The 26,898-nt window shown below is 34.6% G+C and overlaps 1 protein-coding gene across 16 annotated transcripts in view; it reads right to left on the bottom strand.

Annotated features, from left to right (window-relative positions):
* Nucleotides 1-400: 400 nt before the first annotated feature.
* The window catches only part of Syp (synaptotagmin binding cytoplasmic RNA interacting protein), a 113,375-nt gene continuing 86,877 nt past the window's right edge, over nucleotides 401-26,898 (bottom strand). For 5 of the 16 annotated variants that reach the window (XM_074182863.1, XM_074182864.1, XM_074182866.1 and 2 more), the window contains 7 exons: nucleotides 25,311-25,666; nucleotides 23,453-23,598; nucleotides 21,145-21,248; nucleotides 18,890-19,038; nucleotides 11,139-11,195; nucleotides 8,212-8,371; nucleotides 401-2,641 (listed from right to left, as the gene is read on the bottom strand). In XM_074182863.1, coding sequence (XP_074038964.1) covers nucleotides 2,478-2,641; nucleotides 8,212-8,371; nucleotides 11,139-11,195; nucleotides 18,890-19,038; nucleotides 21,145-21,248; nucleotides 23,453-23,598; nucleotides 25,311-25,666 — 1,136 coding nt within the window. In that variant the 3' untranslated portion in view covers nucleotides 401-2,477. Of the gene's footprint in view, nucleotides 2,642-6,857; nucleotides 6,940-8,207; nucleotides 8,372-10,281; nucleotides 10,353-11,138; nucleotides 11,196-18,889; nucleotides 19,039-21,144; nucleotides 21,249-23,452; nucleotides 23,599-25,310; nucleotides 25,667-26,898 lie in introns of those variants that run through there. The other 11 variants (XR_012467342.1, XR_012467341.1, XM_074182862.1 and 8 more) reach the window with 11 other exon arrangements.

Here is a 26,898-nt window from a genome sequence, read left to right as displayed (position 1 = left end):
CATTCTTAATGACAATAAAGTATATTATTATTATCATTGAGTTATCTTTTTTAAATTGATTGCTTCCTTCCTTTCTTTGGAAGTTTCCCAAATTTTTTGTAAAAAAATAAAATTAAGAAGTAGAAGACCAAAACACCCCTCTTCCAAATCCTCAATTTTCCTTTTTATTTTGTGACTGTATATCTAGTATAGTTCTGGTTGATAAATCTCTTCGACTTCGCCATTGAAGATTACTGCCGTAGTTACAGTCGAAACATTTGGAAATTGTAACCAATCACAACGGCAAAACCTGGAGACCAACCAAAACATTGAAGCCACTATTACTAACGTGAGAATAAATGTGAAAGACAAAGGGTTAAGCTGAAAGAAGTTGCTGAGGGTTTGAATTGAAAGACCTGCGATTGTAAAATTGTAATACACATACAACTGTTTATTGAGACATATAAATCATCAGTCCTCTCATAATTATCGATAGATGATATACATAACAATATGTCCGAAGCAGGCAAGGTGCTTCGACCAAATCATATCGATGAAACACAATACAGATGAATTTCAAAAATGCATCTCACTAGTCATATTCATGTTCAGCACCCGTGCTCAACCAGAATTCTTTATACGGATGTAATTTTGCGCCTAATACCAGTGAATTTTAACCCGAGTACAAGTGGAGACCATGAATATCGACCATATTTCGACAGTAGTATGGTTTGTGTTTTTTTTATTAAAATTGCGGATGTGTTACTATAGGCATAAATGGTACAAATACGGAGAGATTAGCTACTTCACACTAAAAATCATTAAGTAATATAATTAACAGAACTTTCTTACAGATGTATTGAGAAGGGAGAGAACCCAAGGAAAGCTAAAGCAAAAAAAACAGATGAAAAACCAAAATATTAAATTAGAGTACAAAAAATAATATATGGTAAATACTGAATCCAAGATTGCAAATGAGTGTCTCAGCTGTAATCCTTTTCGGAGCTAATGTGAATGAATTTACAGAAAGGAAAATTCGTCTCATATTTAACCACATGGAAAAAGTTATAAGCTACGAAGTTGCCGTTGTTTGGACAGCATTGGACGATCGAATATTACTGTATAATTGATATTCAATAATTTTAAATTTGGATTATTTAATACCAGAACTATTGCTAATTCACATTCCTATCCCAATTGTAAAAAAATGTTTATTTTTGACAAATGTACTGGCTGTGCCGGAAAACAGAAGTATATGCTTCAAACTCCTTAAATTACTGCTAAAATACAATCATCACAATGCAAAAATGCATTACCAAGAATAAAATATATAATCATATTGTACATATAATAAATTCAACTCTTGTTCATGAGGAACGATCTTTCAGATTCTCAGCAGACCACAAGGCGCAACCAACACGGTGATTCTCTCAGCTTTGAAATGTTCAATTTTTTCTTCATAAAATAACAATCTAGGAAACGGGAAAAAATTGAAATCTCAAACAACTCATAACCTCGAAAATCACAAATATCAAATTCGAAAAATACTCCGACCGAAACACAAAAGAGTCATAAATCTTCAAAAGTCACAGTGTTGCTGCCTCCCGAGGCCTCTGCTGTACACTACATGAACCAAGTGAGTCCCTCAATGCCCAGCGAGATGGACGGCTGTTCAAAACATTACCAAACAGTCGACTATCACGCACCTCAGTGTCAAACCCATGCTTGTCAGTATCAACGAATTCCAAACTAATAAAAAAAACTAAAGGAAAAACAAATGACGCAGTGATGTGACACATCAACTTATTAGATAGCTCGTCATTTTATATAATAAAAAAACATAATTAACATAGAACGTGAAACGGAAACAGACCGCTCAGCTGTTTTTATAAAAAAGACTATCAACGAACAGGCATTGGCGCCCCGAGATTTAATTGTAGTTGTCGCCAGAACAAGGAACGCACTGTGCCAAAATGACAAAGATTTTTAGTCGCAACCAAACCAAGATGACGCAACAAAGAGTACCTTCACAATCAATCCAAAAATGTGTTGAAACGTCTTTCCACATGACTCGCACCTTTAGTAAAACAACTGTTACATTCAATTTGGAAAATTAACTTTTATATCTACCGAAGGTACAACAATGTTCCTTCATTGTCTCTCAACTTGTTTCTCCTAAAAATCTCTGGCAATAAAACAACATCTTATTAAAACGTAATGTAAATAACTTAATCAATTTAATTGACAAATTTAAATTCCAAAAACAAACGTACAGCAAAAGAATTTTGAATGTACCAATAACAACAAGTCAAAATTAGAATAGAAAAAAAAACGAATGCGGAATAGGTAATAGTTAACGTGGATTGGGGACACCATCGGCTGACCGGGCTGGCACACAACTAGCAGCTACTAGAGGGTGCGCCTAGCCCGTTTATTGCCCTCCTTGACGCAGGGCCACTCACACTCAGTCCCACTGCGGGCTAGCAATGTCTGTTCACTTAACTCCAGGAGCCATACGAATCCTGGTACCATGTCTGCTGATCACCATTAATGTCTGCCCCCAGCGGCTGTTGCGTAAGGGGCTGGCTCCCCCAGTTGCTCTGGTATCGGCGCTTTGTCTCCCCCTGGTTCTGGTGACCCCCGTCAAACTTCCGCTTACCTGCTAAAAGAAATATGAACTCAAGAAATATCATGACAGTCGTGAAAAATGCGAAAAGATATAGAGGTTGTTTTGCTTTCGCGGCATTGGTCTACTATATCTGTGTAAGCTTTATCGTCGTATCATAGAATTTCTTCTCGACATTTGGCCAGGACCTCTGAAGAAGCTAGCCATGCATACTGGCGAAACGTCAGGAAGAAATTCAATAATACGATGGTTCCTAAATCCGACAAAACATATAGATATAGTATTCCCAAATATTATCATTTACAGATGTCACTCCAACAGTACCGACACGTTTCATATATAAGAAAACATTCAATGTATATGATAGAACAATAGACTATTAGCATAAGCTGTTACTTTATATAAATCATGAGTCTTTGTATCTGTAGAGAAGAGAGGGTGAGTGTAAGCCCACAAAACTTAGGCAACATGTGACCCATTGGGTCACATGTTGCCTAAGTTCTTAGTCCAGTCGCTTCCTTGGCTGAAGGGCCGGCAATGCGATTACCTTTTCTCGTGCCCTTCAATCCACCTCAGGGTAATGTTTATATGTACCAAGGCCTTGGCTAAGTCTTGGTGGCACTCTAGTACTAGCCCTGAGGTAACACGTTGTCTGTTCAAGGCTAAAGGGTCAGACATTTCGTCTACGACTATAGTAGACATTATCAGAGATGATGAATTAAATGACTTGGTATGAGTATTGTACACACCCACTTAGAAGGGAGTGAAAACGAAATTTTTTCGATTCAAAGATCTTTACGGAAAATATGCTGTCATGACCTCTAATTTGAAGGGAATATTTATAAAATAAGTAAATTTCCTAAATAGTAGTTGCAAGTTTCTTGTAATAAATCACCTCTGAAAAATTTTTCAGATTCTAAATTTTTGGTTAATATAAAATCAATTGTAATGGCCAGAAATTTCAGTCGAGATCCATTATGAAATTTAATACTGAGAATTATAAAAAAGTATTCATTTTATTGGTCAACGCGAAAATGCAGTAAAAATATTTTAATTACCTACCATAATTTTCCAAAGGAGGGAAAAGAGGGTCATTTTCCTTAATCCTTATATCTGGCTAGAAGTCGTCCTGACTAGGTAGGTCTAAAGTGAGTGAGCCTCTTTTCCCTCCAAAGGATCTGCCGAACTCTAAGAACCTGATTCGGTCCCCAGCGGGGCAGGCAAAGTATATGCTCTGCTGTTTCATCATTTTCCAGACAGAGGCGACACACACTGTCTTCCGACAGTCCGAGGCTCTGCATATGATGATTCAAATTACAGTGACCTGTAAGAAGGCCTGTTAGACATCGTAGTTCATCCCTACTGTAGTCCAACAATCCTGGAAGGTTCTGCCAGAAGTCCATAAATCTTCTTGTTATCCAGGTGTTCAGTGTTTGTTTGGCAAAGCCCAAAGCGATGCCAATGACAGGTTCTGGTCCAATGAAGCCGCTTGCAGCACCCTCCTTTGCAAGAGAGTAAGCAGCTTCATTGCCTTCCAGGCCAGTATGGCCAGGAATCCAGACCAGATACAATCTGTTAAGTCTTCCTATCGAGGAGAGTCTTTTTTGGCAGTTTGTTACCAATTTAGACGTTGCTCGGTGGGAGCCAAGAGCTTCCAACGCCGCTTGACTGTCCGGGAATATTTTTATTGACTTGTGAGTGAGGTTAGATTTATCCAATCTCTCCGTACACATCGTCCTAACTAAGAAATTGTCCAGAAATGCATAACTTAGACACGATTTGGGAAAAGACAAAAAGTATTCATGAAATACGAGGTATATTGTTGTACTAATCTTTTTAGTTTTAGCATTTAGTATTTGATGAGAAATTTGGTTCTAGAAATGATGAAAACTATGAGAAAAATGGATATTTCGAAATGAAATCTCAAAACAATTGTTTCCCAACGTACCTACACAGTAAGTTCTGGTAAATGCTAACCGAAAAATAACTACTTTCCCCGCTATAAGATGAGAAGTAATATATCGAACCGGTCAGTACATGACCTACTCTATTGATTCCTGCGTACTCCTACAATTGGACGAACGAGAAACATACACAAGACTATCCTCTGTTTACATAAATGCCTGTCGGATGTAATTCAATGTCCAGCGTAGTATTAGCCAGGGAAGTAGTTGTTTTTCGGCAGGCATCTACTACCTACTGTGTACGTACGTTGGGAGAGATGAATATTCAAAATTCCATTTCGAAATATTTATTTTCTTATACATATGTTTCTCTCCTCGATACAATCTTCAGACTTATTTTGATTTATGATAAAAACATTTCATATAATACATTAGTGAAAGCGAAAATACGATTGAAATATTCAAATTGCTTTTGCGATTGATTATTTTTTTGAAGAGTCCAGAAAATTAGTGGCCTTACTTTAATTTTTTTTTTATTCCAATGTAAATTCGCATTATCTGTAGTTTATCAAAGAAAAAGTTCAGTCGGATATAGTCACTTTAATTTTTCTCTTTTCAATATGATTTGAACATCATTCACTGTTATGAATTGTTTCAACTTTCTAAAAACTATTTTTGTGATAATCAGCCCCTGCCCATCAAGTTTTTCTTAGTTGTACTATTACTAAGGAAAATATATTGACAGTTATCAACATGATAACAATAACTGAAGTTTACTAATTAATTGCATTGTTTCTAAAGTAACAGTGAAAAAAACTGAATTCTGTTAACATGACATCGGTAAATGAATTCTATAAAATATATTCGACACACTTCATTAGACGCATCCTTGTCCTGAAAATGTCTAGAAAATAATAAGCGTGAAAAGGAGATTTGAAGATATGAGAAAAAAGATCGGTCAACTGGACTATTAATGTTAGAGACATGGGTTTTTCGTTAGTCTATTATTCATTTATGGAGACCAAATAAAACTATGACTCAAATAGAGTGATACTGAATGAAATGATGAAAACATTTCTTGGTAAAATTTGCAGTGATAAGGCCCTCCAAAGTTCAGCCTGCAACCCTCTTTTTGCACAATGCAAACTATAGAAAAAACACAAGTATTCATTCACCATATCACCTTCATTCTTATTTCACATTCTTTAAAACTTTCAAGTTTAATAATCAACATTTTTCCCATAAAAAAACTTGATTCGACAATGGATTCGTTTTCTGATGACATCCATTCATTGTAAGGTAATAATGAATACTTGTTTCTTCAACGTATTAAATGTAAGATTTCCATTTAAAAGTTTACAAAACCGAGAGAAGTGTTTCGCTATACGATAGCATATTTCGCTATACAATAGCATATGTCGCTATATAATAGCATATTTCGCTATACAATGGCATATTCCGCTATACAATAGGGCGTCACAATACAAGTATTGTGACGCCCGAATATGCTATTGTATGGCGTCACAATACTTGTATTGTGACGCCCGGAGATGCTATTGTTTAGTGTCACAATACTTGTATTGTGTCACAATACTTGTATTGTGACGCCCGAAGATGCTATTGTATAGCGTCACAATACTTGTATTGTGACGCCCGGAGATGCTATTGTATAGCGTCACAATACTTGTATTGTGACGCCCGAAGATGCTAATGTATAGCGTCACAATACTTGTAATGTGACACCCAAAATATCATATTAAATATAGATTATAATGAATTTTCATCAATTAATGGTCAGTTCTATCTTATTCTACTTTCTATAGTTTGTATCGTGCAAAAACAAATCTGAAGGCTGAACTTTGGAAATAAGGTGGAGCACCGATTTTGGATTCGTAATCCTCATGTCAAAGTACACAACATTTTTTCACAATGGAGCTTTATCGCAACACCAAACCGTTATTTCAACACCTCGACACGTGTTTCGATCACCAAGTGATCATCTTCAAGAGGAAGATTAAACTAAACAGTTTAGTCACTTGGTGATCGAAACACGTTTAGTTTAATTTAATCTTCCTCTTGAAGATGATCACTTGGTGATCGAAACACGTGTCGAGGTGTTAAAAATAACGATTTGGTGTTGGGAAAAAACTCCAGTAATATTCATTACTACACCAAAGGTTCCAAATAGTGCATCACAAATACAATAGAATTTGAATTTTCATTTCAAATATTACGTTCGCTTTTGATTTGAATTTTTTTAATATTTTTGCAGACAAGAAAAATATAGACGACCAATCTTTGTTTTCTCATATCCCCATAAAAAGGGATAATAGGTATAAGGTACATACTGCATTTGAACAACAAACTTCACGTCATTAAACAGGATGAATTAAGGTGGGGAAGCTCGTGACTAGGCAACTGCTAACATAACTGAAACTCAATAATTGATGGAATGAAAATGAAGAAATCAATTTTATGGCATTATTTCACTTGAGAATCCAAATAACCATTAGAATAAAGTAACCTACTTCAAACCAAAAAGAGCATTGCTGTCTAATGGTTTTCATTAGAGTATTAAAAAATGTATTTCCAATTCTAAAATGAACTCAATGTATATAACACTTCAGTAATGAAATTACACTGATTGAAAGAATATTCTGCAGCACAGAATTCACTGCTAAACTTTTCGTTTCATTGACTTCCATGAAACATCAAATAAAAGCAATTAATTTTTTTTTAAATACAGATGGGAGAAATAAACTTGATTGTCAGATTAGAAATATACTTTTAAAAGTAATTAATTGAAACAATATTTTGGTTTTACTCTCAGAAAGGACTGGAACAGTATACGACTTTTTAGATATCAACTTTGGTTGAACAGGAACGCACTGCAGTTTGCCTTGCAGAGTAGAAACACTTATACTTTTTGGAACTCTGGCTCTTTTTCGAAACCCCACACCTGACACCAGATTTATAGTAGGGTTATGCCGTATAGTGACCCCTAACGTTAATCAATTCAAAAGAGTAGTATTTTTCCTTGTGAATTACTTTATTTCAATACTGGAAACAACTAAGTCAGAGTTACAGAAGTTGGTTGTGGTTCTTACAAGACTGTTGAAAGACTGCCTCGCCACGCAGGGCGTGATCAGTTTGTGACTGTAAGAGAGATGCAAAACGGTGCATAGTCCATAGTTATTGTTCTGATTGATTTGAAAATGCAAGCTAGACGAAACGAGTCAAGTAAAGAGTCGCATTTGTTAAGTAATTAATTATGAGGTTTTATTCAACATGCCATTTGTATATGGAATGAAATGAAATCACAACATACTAACCAATAAGGCAGTTGTGTCGAACACTAGAGATTTTGTGGTAGTGAAGTGACTTACATTGATTAAATCAAAAGATTTGTTGAATTTCTCTCTTGCATATCAACAGTAGTTCCCAAAATCAGGATGCCTTAAGATACACAAGTTTATGAATCGGGAAAACGAAATTTACTTTCTATTGGATTCATGAAGAAAGAAGAACTAGTTCCAAGTATTTCTCATAATTAAAATTGGTAATTGTAACTTCTGAATGTCGTCCAGTCAAAGCACTCCTTAATATTTCAAGTGGCAAATCTTAGATTACGGCAATACTCGTATTCAAACGAAATGTTTTGATAATTTTTTAAGTATTAAAATAGTTCCGAAGACAACTCACCTGGTAAACTTGCCTTGGCGCGGCCCACTCCACGAGCGGCTTGGCGTGCTGCCCCACGGGCCCCTGCTGCTCCTCCCCGGCCCGCTCTGTTGGCTGCCGCCCCACGGGCTGGGGGGCCACCGGCCCGGCCACGTGCCACCACCCCACGCCCACGGCCAGCCTATACCAAAAACGTAACCAGAACGGTTATTAACGAAAAATTACTACGAAAGCGACAAAAGTATTGCAAGAAACATTCACAATGGTTATACTCTCCAATTATTATAACATTGCTTGATAAATTTGTTAAGCAGCGATCTTGAAACTGGAAATTGTGTGTGAAGTACTTGAAAATTACTGATTTTAATTGTCGTCATTATCGACGAACTTTGATTTCAAATTTCAATCATTGATATGTTAATTGGTAATGGCAACATAACATAGAATTCCCATTTTAAACTAATAAGTAATTGGGCAAAGAATCATTGTATATGCATCATCAATATCTGACGAGATAAAACACATTGTTTTATATATCATCATTTTCTTCTGTAAGTGAAAAGTGAAGACAAAACAATTGAATTTTGCATTCAATCAACGAAATTGTTTATTTGGGTGATAGCTTGTACTGGGTAATCAAAGAAAACTAACTGTACAAAGTCCAAATTTGGCAACTGATGACCTATCACTATCATTTGACAGTTTCGGCAGGAAACTCAAACCAACTCTGAATGCAGATACACAAATCAAGTCCCCAATAGATCTGTCAGAGATTTCAGTTAATTTCTGATGACGGCATTCGAGTTTTATATTGATCCTTAGATGCCATTCACACATGGAAGAGCTAGCTCTGAACTATATTTTATACAAGCCTGTATTCTTTTTAAAGAAGTGTATAATAAATGAAGCAAATATGTTAATTACTGTTACTCTCACACATCATTTGATGTTAGTGAAACATCATTTGATGTTAGTGAAACAGCATTTGATGTTCGTAAAACATAATTTGATGTATGTGAATAAGTATAATGCCAAAAGGTATTGATACTTATAATTACGTAAGATCATCTACATGGTTACTGAAATTGTTTTTAGGGGAACGAAGAGATATTTATTAATAACCCAAGACCATTCCATCCATTCCCAACTAAAATCATGTGAACATATATGCCAACTGCAAAAGTGAATATTTACATTCTCAAGATCACCACTTAAAAAAATGACAATGAGTCAATGCGAGATTCGTTAAATCAAAATGAATGAACATACCACTGGGAATGTAACTGAAATATAGCAATATCCATAATGAAATGAAAAAAGTCGAAAAACACAAAAAATATAAAGGAACACAGTTTCAGTTCACATCAAGTATTATTTAATCCTTTCTACCAATACCATCTAAAAAGGCAAGGAAAGGTGAATTTAGGATTGCAAATTTACCTTGAATTCAGAAAATATAAATCAATCGAAGCCAAATTTCACAAGGAAGCATTTACTTCAGTAATTTATGAAAGCACACATCCACTTTGTATTAATTTTTTTAATGACAAATTCAATTACTGAGTTGATTATTCAATTACTGAGCTGATTATTCCTCGGTATGTACTAAAAAAATAAAAGTTAATTCAAATTCGATATTCAAGCCTTCTTGAATTACTGTCAATTTGTATCTAATAAGCATAATTTTTTCCAAGTAATGACGGAATCAAGGTATATTTGCCAATCAAAGTAGGCGCGATTTCGGTTGAAACGATTTAGTAGTATATTTTTTAAGGTTAGTAAACCATGCCGAGCAATTTTTTTTTGCTGGCAAAGTAAATGTGATATCAACTTTGAAGCAAAGCATTAATTCGTTTTTAGTAGCATGTGGCATCTCTATTCGGAATTTTCCGTGAGTCAACCGCTACTCTTGACAGAATAGTTTTCAACAATGAGACTCAAACGTCATTTCAAATGAGAAAAAAAAAACAATGTTATTTTGAACAATACTTGGTTCATTTGAGCTCATAGTGTTATTCTGCAAAAACAGGGTACTTAATTTTAATCACAATCTTAACATTACCCACATTATTTAGAAAATAATGTACTTACATTAAAAATTGACTTTTATACATTCTTGGTACATTTCTGGATTATTATTAATAAATTGGTTTCAAGGAACGCTAAAATAATTAAACAGTTTTAGGATATCCTTTACAGTTCATCTCATCGGTAAGCAACTAAAATGAAGGAGTCTAAATCCGATTCAACCGAAAAACATATCGGGGTCCAGCACGATATTAACACTTGACATTTTCAGGAATAATTGAAATAATTTTCAGAATACATTCAATGAGGATCCTTTCTTAAAGGAGGCATTTTGGTATGGTAGGTACTTGGGTTCAAATTGGGAGAAAGGATGTAGATTCATGAACTCACAGTATTATGTAATGGGCTAGTTTCAGGTACGGAAAAACTTGACCAGAATCTATCTATGAAGATACCAAAATTTCTCCCAAGTTCTTCCGTGTATTCTGGATGGAAAATAAAAATTGGATACACACCATTACATAATATGCCCTAAATTTACAATCATAGTACTTTCCTTTGGAACGGCACAAAAAATAAAATGAATGCAATATAAAAAGATTATTGTTTTAAGCATTGTTAAGTGAAAAAACCACACAACAGACTCAGACTGCGTATAATAACCAGCTGATCAACTTTTCATACAAAAATGAACCTTAACCAAATGACATGAACCGTGGTTTTTTTTAACTTGTCAATTCCCATTTGCAATTATTGTAAGGTATTCTACATGAGCGATCAACTTGATACTATATCACTGTGTATTTGGGGAAAGTACCATGATATTGCATGTCTTAGCTTAGGTTACCTGGGAAATTCTGGGGGGAAAAGGTCGGATGTTATAATGGTCAACACCGATTTTGGTAGAAAGGACAACAAACCTGTGTTCCACTGCTAACTTCGTAGTAAACACCTGACGTGACTCCTTCATCCAGTTCCTAAGTGTCAGTTTTGCATCAGTACCATATTCATGGTAAAAACACTTAGCACTGGCAGCGTTCTCCCAAGAAATTCTTAATCTATTCATAAATCGATTGTATCCACTCGAGAATTCATTTATTAGGAAGCATTTCATTTCAGATTTTCTTGGGAAAACGCCTTGTTAAAGCCCTCATAACACTCGTATAAAAAATATATCATAAATATTTAGAGAATATATGTGTGTTGCACTATTTATTTCAATTTGTACTTGTTTCAAACGCTGAGGCTGAGTGTACAACACACTACTTGGGGAGATTAATCGAAGATACACAGGAAGCAGTATATTTTAATGAAGTACAGATAAAAATCAACGGTCATGGTATGGTCGACAAGAATATAATTTTTTATAAAAGTATTATAATTTGATTATCATGCAGTTCACTTCGCCACCGATTAAAATAATGTTGTTATGAAGAATATTTTCCAGACATAATTATGAGTGAACAGCTAGCGCAAATATCCATACGACAGTCAATTACTTTTGTTCACAAAAAAATACCTATATTGAAACCTGAAAATATAATATTTATCATAATAAGTCAGAAAATCTTTTTTTTAATAATCTCTTTTACTTTATTCTTTCGTTTTATTTATTGTTTATCTCATTCGTTAATAATTTCCAATTCTAGTCAAAATTATTAGTTTTCTCAACCTATTAGCGTTCTTTCTATTCGTTCTTTTTCATTTTTCGATATTTTTTGTCAGAGTAACTCATTTAAATATTTTGTTATTTCATCAATTTGTTTTCTCATCATCAATTTCAAATACGTTAGGATTTTAACAATCCAAGTTCGAACCTCTAACATTGAGGTTTCATCTAGCTTTTCAAGGGACATATATTGAATGGGTTGACTTCTGCTATTCTGCTACTAAGTCTCATATATCAAAGAAACAGGTAAAATTAAGTAGTCTATCCAAGATGTTTCACTTGAAAATCTAAATGAATCATATCATTAGGTTGTTTCAGAAGCTTTGCCCGTTAAATAAATATTCATTCTACTGTGTCGTGGCATACTGTGTCGTGATCGTTAGAGAATTTTGTATTCTATACTGCCGAAACATCCCGAAAAATTAACGAGGCATTTGACAATGACAGTGGTAATAAACGCACTGTTTGACGTTGGTTTGTGAAATCTCGTTCCGGAGATTTTAGCCTCGAAGATGTGTCCCAAAATGGTCGATCTACGGTAATCCAGAACGAGGATTTGAGGACCCTGGTAGAGACTGACCCACCAAAAACGGTACGTGGGATGGCGGAAGAACTGGGCATCTCTCACTCGGTTTTTGATGGTTCAAAACATATTGTAGCAATTTAAAAAATTAACTGTCTTAAACAAATTTATTTCCAACAATATTTCACTATCACAAACTAACAACACTTAGCAACTAACGCTTAATTTATTTCCACTATTTGAATTCCTGGTTTAACCGCTCGATTCACTTTCTGAACTCAACTGCCCTCTTGGGAAGAGAAGCCGGCCTTATATATCGGTAACGATCGTTCTAGAATTCTGTAGTCGTTTCGGTACTCAAGAAAAGTTTCATCAGCGGTTGCCGACTGCATTCCTTTTGCGGTGATGTCATGTGTGTTTTCGCTGGCCGACATATCGGTCAGGGGCGACTCGGCGTTGTTTGAAAATGAAAGTCGTCGTTCATTTTCTCACTGTGTCGACTTTTTTCATGCCCGGCCAGGCAAGTAGGTCCTTTCATCGACGCCGAGCATCCCACAAGACCAGAGCCGGGAAGTCCCCTTCACTCCCGGAGGATCTCTTTCGCGTATAAGAAATATACACGAGAAAATAACATTTTAAATCAAGATTCGTAATTATTTTTATTTCCCTAACAGAAAAATAACTGTAGACAAAAATCGCGGGGGTACGATCTAGAACCGGACTGAAAGGTTCCCTACCTATCCCTGATCTAGGGAAGTTACCTGCCTACAACCTATTTGAAAACACCTACGAGTGATACTTCGCCACTTTATCTTTGTCGAATACCTATTATTGTTATCTCTTTACATATGTGTTCAAAGATGAATAAAGACTATAAAGACGATTTATTACAAAGTATTACAAAGTAGACGAAACTATTGAAACAAAAACATTTAAGTATATTCCTCTGGGCAGTAGTACTGATTTTAGTTTTATACTTCGAAATACTTCAAAACTATCATTGTTTATAAATTTTGTGAAAGCTACAACTAAACTCGATTTCGTATGAAAATATTTTGTAATTTATAAAGAAATACTCGAATATTTCAAGCATGTTGCTCAAATTGAAATAACAGTCGATTTATTGGTTTACATGCCTTTCACTAGTAATTCATGAACCATCGACTTCATGATATTTTTACAGAAATCATAATGATCAACAAAAGCCATCCACTTTTGACGAAATATTTCAATTCGATTCAATTTACACTTTTCTCCAAATATTGCTCATATTTTTTCGGGAAATTCTTAGAAACAACTGAAATTGGAAAAAAAAAAAAGGTTTTGGCCTTCTACTTCTCCATTTTTATATAAAAAATGTGGCAATCTACCAAAGAAAGGAAAAAAGCAAATGATTTCGAAATGAACTCTCATTTTTTTTGTATAAAAATGGAGAAGTAGAAATCCAACATTTTTTTTACCAAAAATAAATCTCCCCTAAAAATATAACCCTATCAATTTAAATTAAAATTGATTATTCAACAATTATATTGATATTTTCACATATCCCAAAAATAAGAAAATTCGTAACAAACTTGTTGATATGTATAGAACTGTTTTGAAAAATTCACATTACACTACTCTGAAGGGCATATAATAAATCAAGATGAATATGAGTGATTATTTTCTATTTTTTTTTTCTTCGATCCAATAAAGTATTTGAATTTGGGAGATTTAAATGTGTATTTGAAAAAAAGATTAAATTACAGTAATCGCCTCTATGATATCAGAAATAAATATATAAATTTCAGCAATTTTTGGTATTCATTTCTATTTTTTCAATTTTCGAATATTAAATATTTTAAATATGAGTTATTCATCCGATATCTTTTTTTTATATAATCAAAATAGTTTACTCGATTCTAGCCATGGAAATAATCGAAAGATTTCAATAATCCAATTATTTGCAATTGATACGTGTCGATAATCCAATGAAATATCACTAGTTTACGTCATCATCAGTGACAAGACAGCTGACAGTTGACAGTAACAAGTGAAATATTTCGTGCTTTTATTTCTGAAAAATTATCGAGCGTTTTAGGTATTTGTTACCTTCCACAATCTGAAAAATATAAAAAATTATAATGGAGAACTTTATACAAGCGGAGAAGGACAAACTTTTTAGTTCACCCCGAAAAGTTACTGCGTAAAAATCAAAGTATTTTTCACAAAGAAAAATCTTCTGTTTATCAGTAACTTGTCGTATTTAACAGTTTTGCCTATCAAAAAAATTGTTAAAAAATAATACAATACTTATCTTAACGTTTCGGAGGCCAAAATCTGCCTCCGTCTTCAGAAATGAACAAAAAATGTTTTTATATTATTTTTTTATATTTTTCAGATTGTGGAAGATAACAAATACCCAAAAAAGGTCGATAAAAAACTGATTTTCCTTCACAAAAAAATTACTTTCGTTGAATATTCTGAAAAATGTTTCTGAATGTTTTTTTAAAACCGCTTAATAATCGGCTGGTTGACAATATCTTTCACAAACGTGGATGACAGGAAAAATGTGAATTGATCTTTTATATGGTCATCAATCTAGGACATTGAGTAATTACTATGTAACCGCAGTTCTAAACGACTTAAAATTTATTTTATTGTAAGTCACAGTATTTAAAAAAAAAATTAAAGGCTCTCCTCGAAAATAATCGATTATTTTTCATTTTAATATTGTTGAATTTTTATGGATAATTTTATTTCATGACCATTTTCATTCAAGAACAGAACCAACCTTATTTATTTTCAGAAAATTTCCTTCTCTGACATCACAACAGATACTTTGCTCCATTAATCTGATTGATTTTTTTTTCATCAAGAGAAAACATTTTAGATTCTTTTCAAATTCAACTGCCAAACATACCATACCACTGAAAATAATCTCTTCAACCTAGTCGACCATACCTCTGACCTTGTCTATTCTAAGATAGCTTGTCCTCTCCTTGGTTAATCTCCCTCAGCTACTCTCCTTCCTTATAACTATCGATGCGGAAGCTCTAGAAAAAGGGTTATCCAAAAAATACAATATTGTTGTGTAAAAAGCTTGGCCAAAAAAACACATAGCTTTTCGATTGCCTAGAGCAATCAAAGCCAAGCAAAAAAGCAAAAGCAAAGCTCTCTAAAAAAAGCACTAGATAAGCAAAAGCACATAAGACAAAAAGCGCCTAAAAATATATTCATCAATGGACAACATTGGCTGTGACACACATTGACAGACACTCAAGCTGGCAGTTTCCTAGACACTTTGCGGTAATAAGCAACTTAAAAAAAAAAAGTTTGAAAATCGATGGACTCGACGATAATGCTTCGATAGTGCCATTTCAGAAACGGGCTCCCCATAAGAATATGTATCGTTTTTGCTCGTCTCAACCTAGTTTTCCACCTAATATTAATGTAAGACCCCTTTTTAACTAAGTTTGGTCATATTGGAACTACTAAAACAATTAATTTCAATTATTTTCGTCAAACTCAAATATAAATGTACGTCAGGAGTGGGATGAACTAGAGTAAGTTTTTTTACACCATGTTGAACGTCATAATATATGTTAATCTTGAACAGAATAAGCTGGAATTGTACTAATTGTAATAATCACAATCACAATATAAGATTTTGTAAAAATAAATCAAGGAATTAATGATAAATATAAATTGATGAACAATATTATTCACATGAAACATCAATGATTTCATATTAAGCATAAGTGAATTTGAGAGCTTCGACAAAAAGTTGAATGGAAGTAACAAAGAAACTCAATACCAAATTTTGAGTTGAAACTTATTAATACTGACTGAAGTGTATGTACCTACAATGGATTAGTTCTTTCAATAGTGCCAACCTAGGTTTTTTTGTGTGAAACCTCAATAACTCAAATTCGATTATTTTCATTCTCAATCGATAATAAATTCTTTATTGGGTCTTGTAAATATCGATTGCAACTTCCCTAGCTTCATAGTTTTCTAATTATAGCTGAATATTTGGAGAAAATACCTTGGGCTATAATTAATTCAAAAATTAAAGTGTAATTATATCAAAGTTATTACATGGATATAACTTGGTTATTATATATGTATGGGCTGCTGACTCCCTTGCAAAGTAGGATGCTGCAAGCAGCTTAATCAGCTTAATTGGCATCGCTTTAGGCTTTGCCAAACAAAGATTGAACACCTGGATGGCAAGATTTATAGACTTCTGGCGGAATCTTCCAGGATTGACTCACTCCAAGGCGTTTATTCACCCTTCGAAGCTGTTCGAAGCCAAACAATAGTTGTACTACAGTAGGGATGAACTACGATGTCTAACAGACCTTCTTACAAGTCACTGTCATTTGAATCATCATATGCAGAGCCTCGGACTGTCGGAAGACAGTGTGTGTCGTGTCGCCTCTGTTTGGAGAATGATGAAACAGCAGAGCACATACTTTGTGCCTGCCCCGCTGGGAATCGAATCAGGTTTTTAGAGTTCGGCAGAGCCGAAGGGTCGCGGTGAACGGTCGAAGGGCCTAACCTAATTTAATATGTCTATGGTATTGTTCAGTGATTTTTTTTTTTTTTTGTTGTCTGGTATTGATTTCTTTTTTGTAACATAACACTGCTTCATTTTTCGAATTTTGAGAGAAAGTGGTTCAAAATTCAGACAGAAACGGTTACTACCAGGCACCAGGAACACGAAATGTCAAATATAAACTGAGATAAGATTTTTAAACACAGAATGATCCAATAATTATCAAATAACTTGAAGTACAACAACACCTCAATTTTGGAAATACTTATAGCCCACAATTTTTTTAATACCCATCAAATGAATTCAATGAAAGTAAAGAGGCTAACATAACCTCATGAAAATTAGGTACTTCTTTATGTTCCTATAGACTGAAAATTACAAACCTAAACTATATCCATCCAACAAACGAAGCAACGCAAACAAAGATAGATACGTGATCAGAACATGATCAACACGCACATTTGCATCTATTGGGTGAAATAAACAAGCCTCCTCAAGCTGGCCAATCAGATTTAACTGCAATCGGCTGGCGGAATTCATTGTTACAGTGTTGGAGTGGTCAGTTACGTTTTAACGCCTTTGGTGTGTGCGTATACGTTAAGTACTGATAAGGCTGAAAAAACTGCTAATTTGTGTCCCTACACTCCACCTAAAGTTTTTACTATACTCTCAAATACTCTGCCGCATATTATTTTTTTAAAATTAATAAAATTTCGTTTGTTCCTTAGTGCGACTCTGTACAAGCAGCCTTATCTGGGAGATCATGATAATATTTTGTATCACTCTGTTGCTTAGATGGACAGAGTATAATAGATGATTGGTTACTGATATTACACTATCAAATTTATTGCTGAATGAGAGTAAAAATTGTCGAATTTGGGTTTCCAAAGCACACACGAAAAACACTAGATTAGCAACATTACAGGGAATCCCCTATTGCTATTTGGATATCGACGGTGAATCCAAGGTCCGCTTTTTGAAGGAAATGTAAGACAATAAATAGATAAGTCTCTCAAATAAAAGACAAGAGTAGCAGTAAAAAAAATACAAATGAGAAAAAAGAACATTTCAAAACTAGTGAGTCCCGTAAAGTTTTCTACTTGAACGATATATGTCTGTACTCTCCCGAAACGGTTTTTGAAAATGCACTAAAACACCTTTGTCACGTACGAGTCCATCTTGTGAGGTTAGTGTTTCGGCGTGGCGGCTTCGAAAATCGTCCCTCTCCCCTCTTTTGGATAACCCTGCAACTAAGAGCACATCATATCTGAGCCAGCCACCAGCGGCTGGCCTAAATTCACAATTAATCTATTGCTATCATTTCTTTTCCTGTCAATGACCCATCATCATGTGTCGTGTGTCAATTGACTCATAGCGTGTATGTGTTTGTGTTTCTCGTCGCACTTTTCCCGGCGGCTCTCAATTTTGAAGTTGGCTCAGATATGATGGTATTTTTGAATGTGGCAAGTGTATCATTAGTTGGTTTTTCGAGAAACACGTGCAAGCGGATATAAATCGGGCTGTTAGGGTTAGGTTATGTTGGGTTAAGTGCAGCTCATTGTATTAGTCAAGCCGACACTGTGCCACAATCAAACTACCGCATTAGATCAATAAAAAAATGATACAGTCACGATGGGGAACGATAACGGTAAAAATTTCACCAGATCCGATTGCACGTACAAAAATTATGTATAATGCAAAAGGTTTATTCCTATCCTTCGAAAGCACCCCATCCTTGATTTAGACACAAAGTTAATAATTAACTGCCAAAAATTCAGTTTCGAAAGGATCCCGGAATTGTTTTCTACGCCATTACATTATCTCGACAATTTGTAGCGATAATCAGTTCGAGTAAAACTTTTCCCTTCATCGAGCTCAATCGATTCTCCATTGACTGTACTTTGATTGAAAACAAAAAAAATTTGACTTCGACCCATACCGATGCTGGTTGCCGACCCCTTCCTCTCGCTTGCGTCGGGGCCGGCTGATAATCGTAATAGTAATCTTCATACCGGTAAAAGTCATCATAATAGGGATCACTGTAGCCGCCTCTATAGTCCCCGTAACCGTAATAGTCGTAATCGTAATCTATAAAAAGACAATAAGTCCCAATTTAGCCAACTAAAAATCCAACTGGATTGCCTGGAGAGAGAATTACTACAAATAGCATGCCGGGAAAAGAGTCAAGTAACAATTCTCGCCAGAATCTCTTCAGCTTCTTACCACATAACAATACTTCTATGAATACTACATATTAGAATTTTCGAACATATAATACTTTCATTTTATATACTCAATAGATTCTAGAGGTCAAGTGGGTTATTCAGAATGGCAAGTCAAGTATTGACTTATGAATGTATGAATATAAACCAAAAAAATCCCTAGTCATTACTAAATCTACAATCTTCTTTCTTTTGTTTTACCAACCGTCAATTATGTTCTGATTTTAACCTTATCAAAATAATTTGTTTGGTCTACTGCGCCGTAAGACAGGTCAAGACCATAAAAAAGAAGAAGAAGAAAATAAAAAAATGTCAGGTTGGAATACATAATTATAGAAGGTGAATTGATAATGAATTTCTGACACAATCGTTAATAATAATCCCAAGAATAAAAAAGCAAACTTGATACTGGAACTGACCAATACTTGATAAAAAAAACACTGTATATCGGGATTTCCACTTTAAAGTTTGCAAAACCGCGACACTTGTTTTGCTATACAATAGCATCTTCAGGCGACAATACTGTAATACAATAATACAGTATTGTGACGCCTGAAGATGCTATTGTATAGCGAAACACGTGTCGCGCTTTTTTAAGCTTTCAACTTAACATCTCACATCGAAGGTTTCTTTTTAAATATGTAATCCTTATACACTTATTCAATCACGATGTTTGAATTACTACCTTTGAAGGTGCTAAATAACGGAAGCAAATAAAGAAACATTACCAAAATGCCCCCGATTTCACGTGGCAATCTCGAAAATTTGATCAGCAACAAAACTACCATTCTAAATACCCGTCTTAACCATACCTTATACACAAAAATTAAATAAAGAGTCCCTACACCACAGCACATACTTACCCGATGCTCCTGGCTGCAAGCGAAATATTATTTCAAAACAACAAAGTTGTGAGAAAATAAAGAGAAAGTTACACATGCATGTTAAAGTCGGAGGCGCGTGCAATGCTTTACAATGCCTTTTGACTTGCTGCGGTGCCCCCGGCTATCCATTCGAACCACACCCTTACACAGACGCATACTAATTTCAACATGAGAAAGTGAACCTTTCGCTACAGACAAACCATATCTTCAAACTTTGCTACTGCTTTATGTTAATTACTACTATAGTAATCTAAAATAACAGAAACAAGCACTACTATGTATCAAATTACTTTCTTTCAGACCTGGAATAAACTTCAGAATTCATTAATATACAAAATAATCATTTAAAATAAATGTAGTTCTTCTTCGACTTGCAGTCAGATCTTCATCGGCTAATTTAAAAACATTTACAATGAAGAAGTGATACACATACCAACTGAGGTTAATGTTAGTGCTAAAAAGGTTCTGTTATTGATTATTTGTGTTAAATTCTTATCATATTGGAACATAACCTTAAATGGTAAAAAGCGGAAATTGATAATGCAGTAAAGGTTGGGAGAAAAAAAATTACTTTGTATACTGCATTATTAAAAGCGCATTAAAAATACATTGAGAATCAATCGTATAGGCATGAGTTAGTGTAAAGAAAAAAACTGCTGTAAATTACCTTTTGATAAAGATAAATGCACAAATTATGTTATAAAACAAAAATCTGAATAACCCCAACAAAATATTACCCACTGAAAATGTCTAAATCTTTTTCTAAACTGAATTGAAATGAAATTCCTGCTGAAGACATTTTCCAAGATTTTTCATTTTCATGTGAGTCTTCAGAATACCTAAAAGGCTTTGTATTCATTAACCGAAACTACCCTTCATACCCCATATTCAAAAAAAAAATATATATATATATTTAAAAATAAAAAAAGTTATAAAATAAATTCTCAATTTATTCTTATTACGCACAATGATAGAATCAATTTCGATTCAGCAACCTCTTTCTCGTAAGTGGAATAGTTACTTGACTAACAAGCAAACTAAGTAAAATTAACCCGAACTTCGAAGAGAAAAACTCGATCCCAGCTTACCGTAATCACCTCGACCCATCGGGCCTCCTCTCATGCTTCCACTCCCTGATCTAGGGCCTCCCTGTCCAGGTGGACCTCTCATCGGCATAGCACCCGGCATCATCCTATTAAAATGAAAAAGAATGTTACTGAAACGAATCAACAATAGCTGACATTTTTTATGCAGTGTATGTGCAGTATACCAAAAACTAATTGGGAAACTACTACAGTTCGGAAATAATACAAAAATTATTTTTTTGAACTCAAAATATAAGCTGATATTACACCAATACAAAGAGTAGAAACCAAGAAACGAAATAAAATTATTTTCAGGAAGTTATGTCAACATTTTAGAAAAAACGCAGGGATCTTCTGTTTTTTGATTGAAGAGGAACGTACTCTACCAGTATTACCATCTCCAAGGTAGATTAATATTCGTCCCAAAATATTTTAATGTGATTACAATTACATTTTGAGATTAAAAATATTTCAGCTACTCATTTACTACTTAGTTATTGACCATCTACATCATAAAGATTTCGTTCCACACTTTCTCGCACATTATACAAAGATTCAAACGGCACTCATCGCCAATTCTACACCACAAATCTTGTAAAGACGCTGCTCGAGTTCCATGGAATGTACTTTTTACACACACCAACAAAAATAATTCAAGGGGTGACAAATCTGATGAATTCAACAGGAATTATAACGAATTATACCTTGATTGACAGAGAAGAAGCAGAATTAAACGGCCTCCAAGATCACCAGATTTGACACCCCTTGATTTACTTTTGTGTGAATACCTAGAAAGTGAAATATATAGAACACAAACAGAATCTTCAGAAAACATTTTGAACAAAATGATCAGTTAAACACAATAAAAACTTCACAATGTCGTTTTCCTAATCATTGAGCAGAATTCGAAAATTCAAAGACTGCATTCAAAGGGCTCACACCATAATACAGGGTGTAACTGAATATGTGTAAAACATTTAAGGAGGTGATTCCTCATCAAAAAAAAGATAGGATCTTTCATATAAAGAAACTTCATTGGAGCATCCCTTGTTAAGATACAGCCCCTTAAAGGGGGTACATGAAATTTGTATGACATTTTTTTTCACAAGCACTGAAAAAGTTGGCTGTATCTTAACAAGGGATGTTCCAATGAAATTTCTTTATATGAAAGATCCTATCTTTTTTTCGATGAGGAATCACCTCCTTAAATGTTTTACACTTATTTAATTACACCCTGTATAATAATGATCTTTATTAATCCCAACAAAAAAATCAGAATTTCAATTAGAGGAAGAAAGCAGAAACTTTTGTCAATTCCGATTTGAATTTTGTTTTTTGATTTTTTTTAGTTTCTCTGGACGATTACTATATATTTCAACTCCTAAACGAAATATTGATTTCTCGCCAAACTTTGAGCGACATTACTCAACTACTAGTTTTTTTTTTGCTTTTCTTGAACTATAATCATGGGTTAAAATTCAAATTCGAATGTTTGTAATTTTTTCTAACAGAATCAATAAAACAACTAATTTTCAATTGAAAAATATCTGAAAGATCACTTGGTATATATAAATTTGACGTAGGTTCAAGATATGGTAATTTGAATGTACATTTCATTATTTTATTTTGCAGTCTCCTGACAGGATTTATCACTGATAAGTTAGCTGTTCTCCAAATTGATCCAAAACATGCCATTAAAACATTTTGGGCTGATTCTCATTTTCGCTTGAGTGTGCAAGAAGCGTAGTCACAAATAGACGAAAAGAGTACACCCCTTTAATGAAAAATTAACAGTTCTTGCATTTTCTGAACTGCTGTTTCAGTCCTTGATAGCCTGTATGAGAGAAACTAACTAATTAGAAGAGGTATGAATGATAAAAAAATGAAAAATCTTCAAGACGCGATACAGAAACTCATTGTGGGGCTTCATTTCAGTATAATAAATTGTTCTGGCATGTGAACTTAGTTCAAATTGTATATATTTGTTATTTTCATCTTTTGGAAGGGACTATACAAACTATTTTGTCTACATTTTGTTAAATTTTATTTTCTATTGTTATATTTTATCTATTAGATATGTGAACTTAGTTTTGCTCGAATTGTGTTTCTGGTATTTGTGTTTTTGAATTGTTTCTTTTCTTTTATTCTTTGAAGAGCTATATATAACAGATTTTTTAACAAGCTCTGTCAATAAGATTTGAATTATTGCCAAAATGATTTGAGTAGCTAGTTGAATGACTTCGTTAGTCGCTATTGATTTTGAAAGCTAAACTATCTAAAAACTAAATCAAATGAATGCATATAAACATACCCTCCCCTAACTTGCATCATCTGCATCATTCGTCTTTCACGCGCTCTCAATATTTCTTCCTTCTTTTTCTTGTCAGATGGTGGTTTGGCTAACGAAACTTCGATATGGGACCCGCCCATTTCCTTCGAGTCCAATTCTTCCATTGCCTAACGATAAAATCAATTTCAATGATCGGACATACAACTACCACTTCATTTTAGAATATATCAGTATATCACTGGCCTGGAACTCAATTTGATTCGTAAATGCATATCAAAGAAGTATACTTTGAGAAAATGAAACCAGAATGAGTCGTTTCTTACTTATACACACATCGGAAAAGTCTAGGGATATTTTTAAAAATGGCAATAATTTTATTTAGATCGCTTAAAAAGTTGACGGGTGATTATTAAACAAATGTAACTTACAACAAAATTTATTAAATGGTCAAAAATACTGAGTGCGCATATAAGCAAAACTAAAAAAAAATATGGCTCTTCTTTGGCACCCCGAAAAAAAATCATAATACAAAAAAAATTGGAATCAGTACAAAGTATGGCCTCCACGCTGGTTTATTACGGCCCTACATCTATCGTGCATCGACAAAATGAGATTGTCAATGTCTTGTTGAGGTACATTTGCCCATTCAGCGATTAAAAGCTCTCTCAATTGAAACGTTGTGTGAATGTTCCCCATATGCGGAGTAATTCTTCGTTGAAGCATGTCCCACACATGCTCGATGGGATTCAGGTCCGGTGATTGTGCTGGCCATGGCAATACATCAACTCCTTCGTTGGTGAGCCAGTCAGTCTCTAGACGCGCGACATGTGGACGAGCATTATCGTGCATTAGGTGGAAGTTTTCACCAACAGCACCAGCAAACGGACGGACGATACGTAGAAGAATGGTGTCGAGGTACTGTCGAGCTGTGAGGGAGCGATTTGGAAAAACTAGATCGGTTCTGCCGCCGATCATGATTCCGTCCCATAGCATTACTGTACCACCTCTGTATGTGTGGACTTCCTGGACGTGTCTCAAACGTTCATTATTTCCAGGTCGTCTCCACAGTCTTACTCGACGAGAATCTGGATGAAATCCAAATCTGGATTCGTCTGTGAACAAAACTGTGGCCCAATCATTTGCATCCCAGTTTTGATGTTCTTGACACCACTCTAATCTTCTACCGCGATTACCTATCGAAAAAGGTGGACATCTAAGTGGCCTTCTGTTGTGGAGATCTGCTTCATGCAGTCGATTTCTGACAGTATCACGTCCAATGGTTACCTTCTTGCGGTTAAGACCAAAAATCGGTCTTGAACTGCAGTTGTAGCGCGTCCTCGCCCTATATGTTGTTCGGCTGGACTGCCAGTTTCACGGAAACGCCGCCACAATCGACTGATAACACTTTGGGAGACCCCCAAACGAAGAGCTACATCATTTTGTCGTATGCCACCTTGAAGAAGCCCTACAGCTCTATTCATCTCAGCCAATGGTAAGTGATGGCGTTCCATGTTAAAGCACAATATTTCCAGTTTAATTGCTGAGCAAGAACTGCATAGAATGTACAAACTCGACACTTTCAGATTATTCATTACAGTTTGTAAAAAACTTGATAAAAGATTAGTTACCGTTTTTGCAGGTTTTGTTCAACCCATATAAATCTACAGGGTGGTCGAGTGTACCAATTTAATCGAAATTAAACGACCTCATGCATTTATTTTTATGATATTTAGTATGCTATAAAAATATCCCTAGAAGTTTCCGATGTGTGTAAATGCAAATGCTTCATTATTGGATTTGTTGAAAATCGAAAAATATTATCAAAGACATTGAACGAAAATTGAGTTCCAGGAACATCGAATCCCATCGAAAGTATCACCTTAACGGCATTGTCTCTATCTTCGAAATGTATAAAAGCGTAGTCTTTGATCTTTTTGACCCTCTCGACCTTTCCGTACAGCTCGAACACCTCCTTGAGTTTTTCTTCGGTAGTTTCCTGCGTCAAGTTTCTCACATACAATACTTTTACTTTCGACATAGTCTGCGCGTCAGGTTCTTCTTGCGGATCGGCCCAGTCTACAATGATGTCGCAACCCCAAACCTTTATGCGGCCGGTGCCCAATCTTCTTTTCGCCAAAGAAGCCGCCTTGTGGGATTCGTATTCGAGAAAACAGAAGCCACGGTTTTTCTTTTTATCGTCCGGCGATGAATATATGATGACCTCCATCAGCCCAGCTGCGTATACAGAAAAATTCAAGTGAACACAATGATCTCGAACGGAATGTTTGCGATCGTTCTGGACGAGCACCAAAGTCCACTACGCTAAGTATTACTAAGAAGCAAAACATTACAAGGGAGTAATAGGGTGCGAATCGAATACGAACACATGGTTGACACTGAGCTTGTCACAAATACAATTTTTCCATACCGAGGAAATCGACTATAATCGAACTATAACTTCAAAAATCCAATAATGAAAAACACTATGATATGCTATGCAGATTTCAATCCTGAAATGGAGAAAGTTTAGTGATTTTGATTAGGTTACTGAAAAGAAGGCAAAAATGAAAGTGATGAAAATCAGTGAAAATCATTAAAATAACCCAATAAAATGAGATGAAATCAAAAAGCAATCTCAAACTTCAATTATACAGCATGACTCACGGTCGATGGTAGGTTAGACGTTTCTGGAAAACGCAAAGCATGATTTTTCACCTCTCACATTTTCTTACCTGTTCTATCGATTTAAAATATTTTCAGCATTGCGGCGTTGCCACTTCCATCAAAAAGTCCAAGCAACTTTATTTTTTTAAATGGAACACCCCGTATATTAATACATTTTTGGAATCGCTCTGGTATTTTAATACTTTTTTGTTAATAATGTCCTATACCTATCTCTATCTGTTTTCGAGATAAAAAATAAAGTGTGCTAAATATGGTCCAAAACATAGTCTTAATTAATTGAAATTAAGTACATCAGTACTCTCAATTCATGAAAAGTTGATATTTTGATGATAGTTTGGACACACTCGAAATATTCAAATAACACCAAGAAATCGACTCCATATCATACAGGACGTGCTAAAATTACTATTATTTCCATTGTGCATAAAAGTAGTCAAAAGTTATTTTTTTCAAATGAAACCCCCTGTATATTACTCGGTAAATTGAAAGATTGTGAAAAATGCTTCAAGATGATATATCATGTCCCTATACCTAAATCGTCAAGTTTTCTCAATAAAGTCGCTTCTTCCAGAAACATTATTTTTTTTAGAATTTGGATTTAGGTTAGCAGTGGAATTATCAAGCTTATAGCAGTTCTATTACTTTCATAAGTAATTGATAAATGGTTATTGACGGTGTTTCAAAAAATCGCCAAAAATGAATGCAAATATTGATTATTCAAACGAAGCTCTTATGAAATTATTTATTATACACGGACAGTGTGATCACATCATTGCCAAAAC

This window comes from Leptinotarsa decemlineata, unplaced genomic scaffold (assembly GCF_025532065.1).
Source record: "Leptinotarsa decemlineata unplaced genomic scaffold, Ldec_3_MD MMD2_tig00026330_RagTag_RagTag, whole genome shotgun sequence".
NCBI classification, from domain to species: domain Eukaryota; kingdom Metazoa; phylum Arthropoda; class Insecta; order Coleoptera; family Chrysomelidae; genus Leptinotarsa; species Leptinotarsa decemlineata.
Note: the sequence above shows the minus strand (reverse complement) of the source record. Positions and strands in the feature narration are given on the sequence as shown.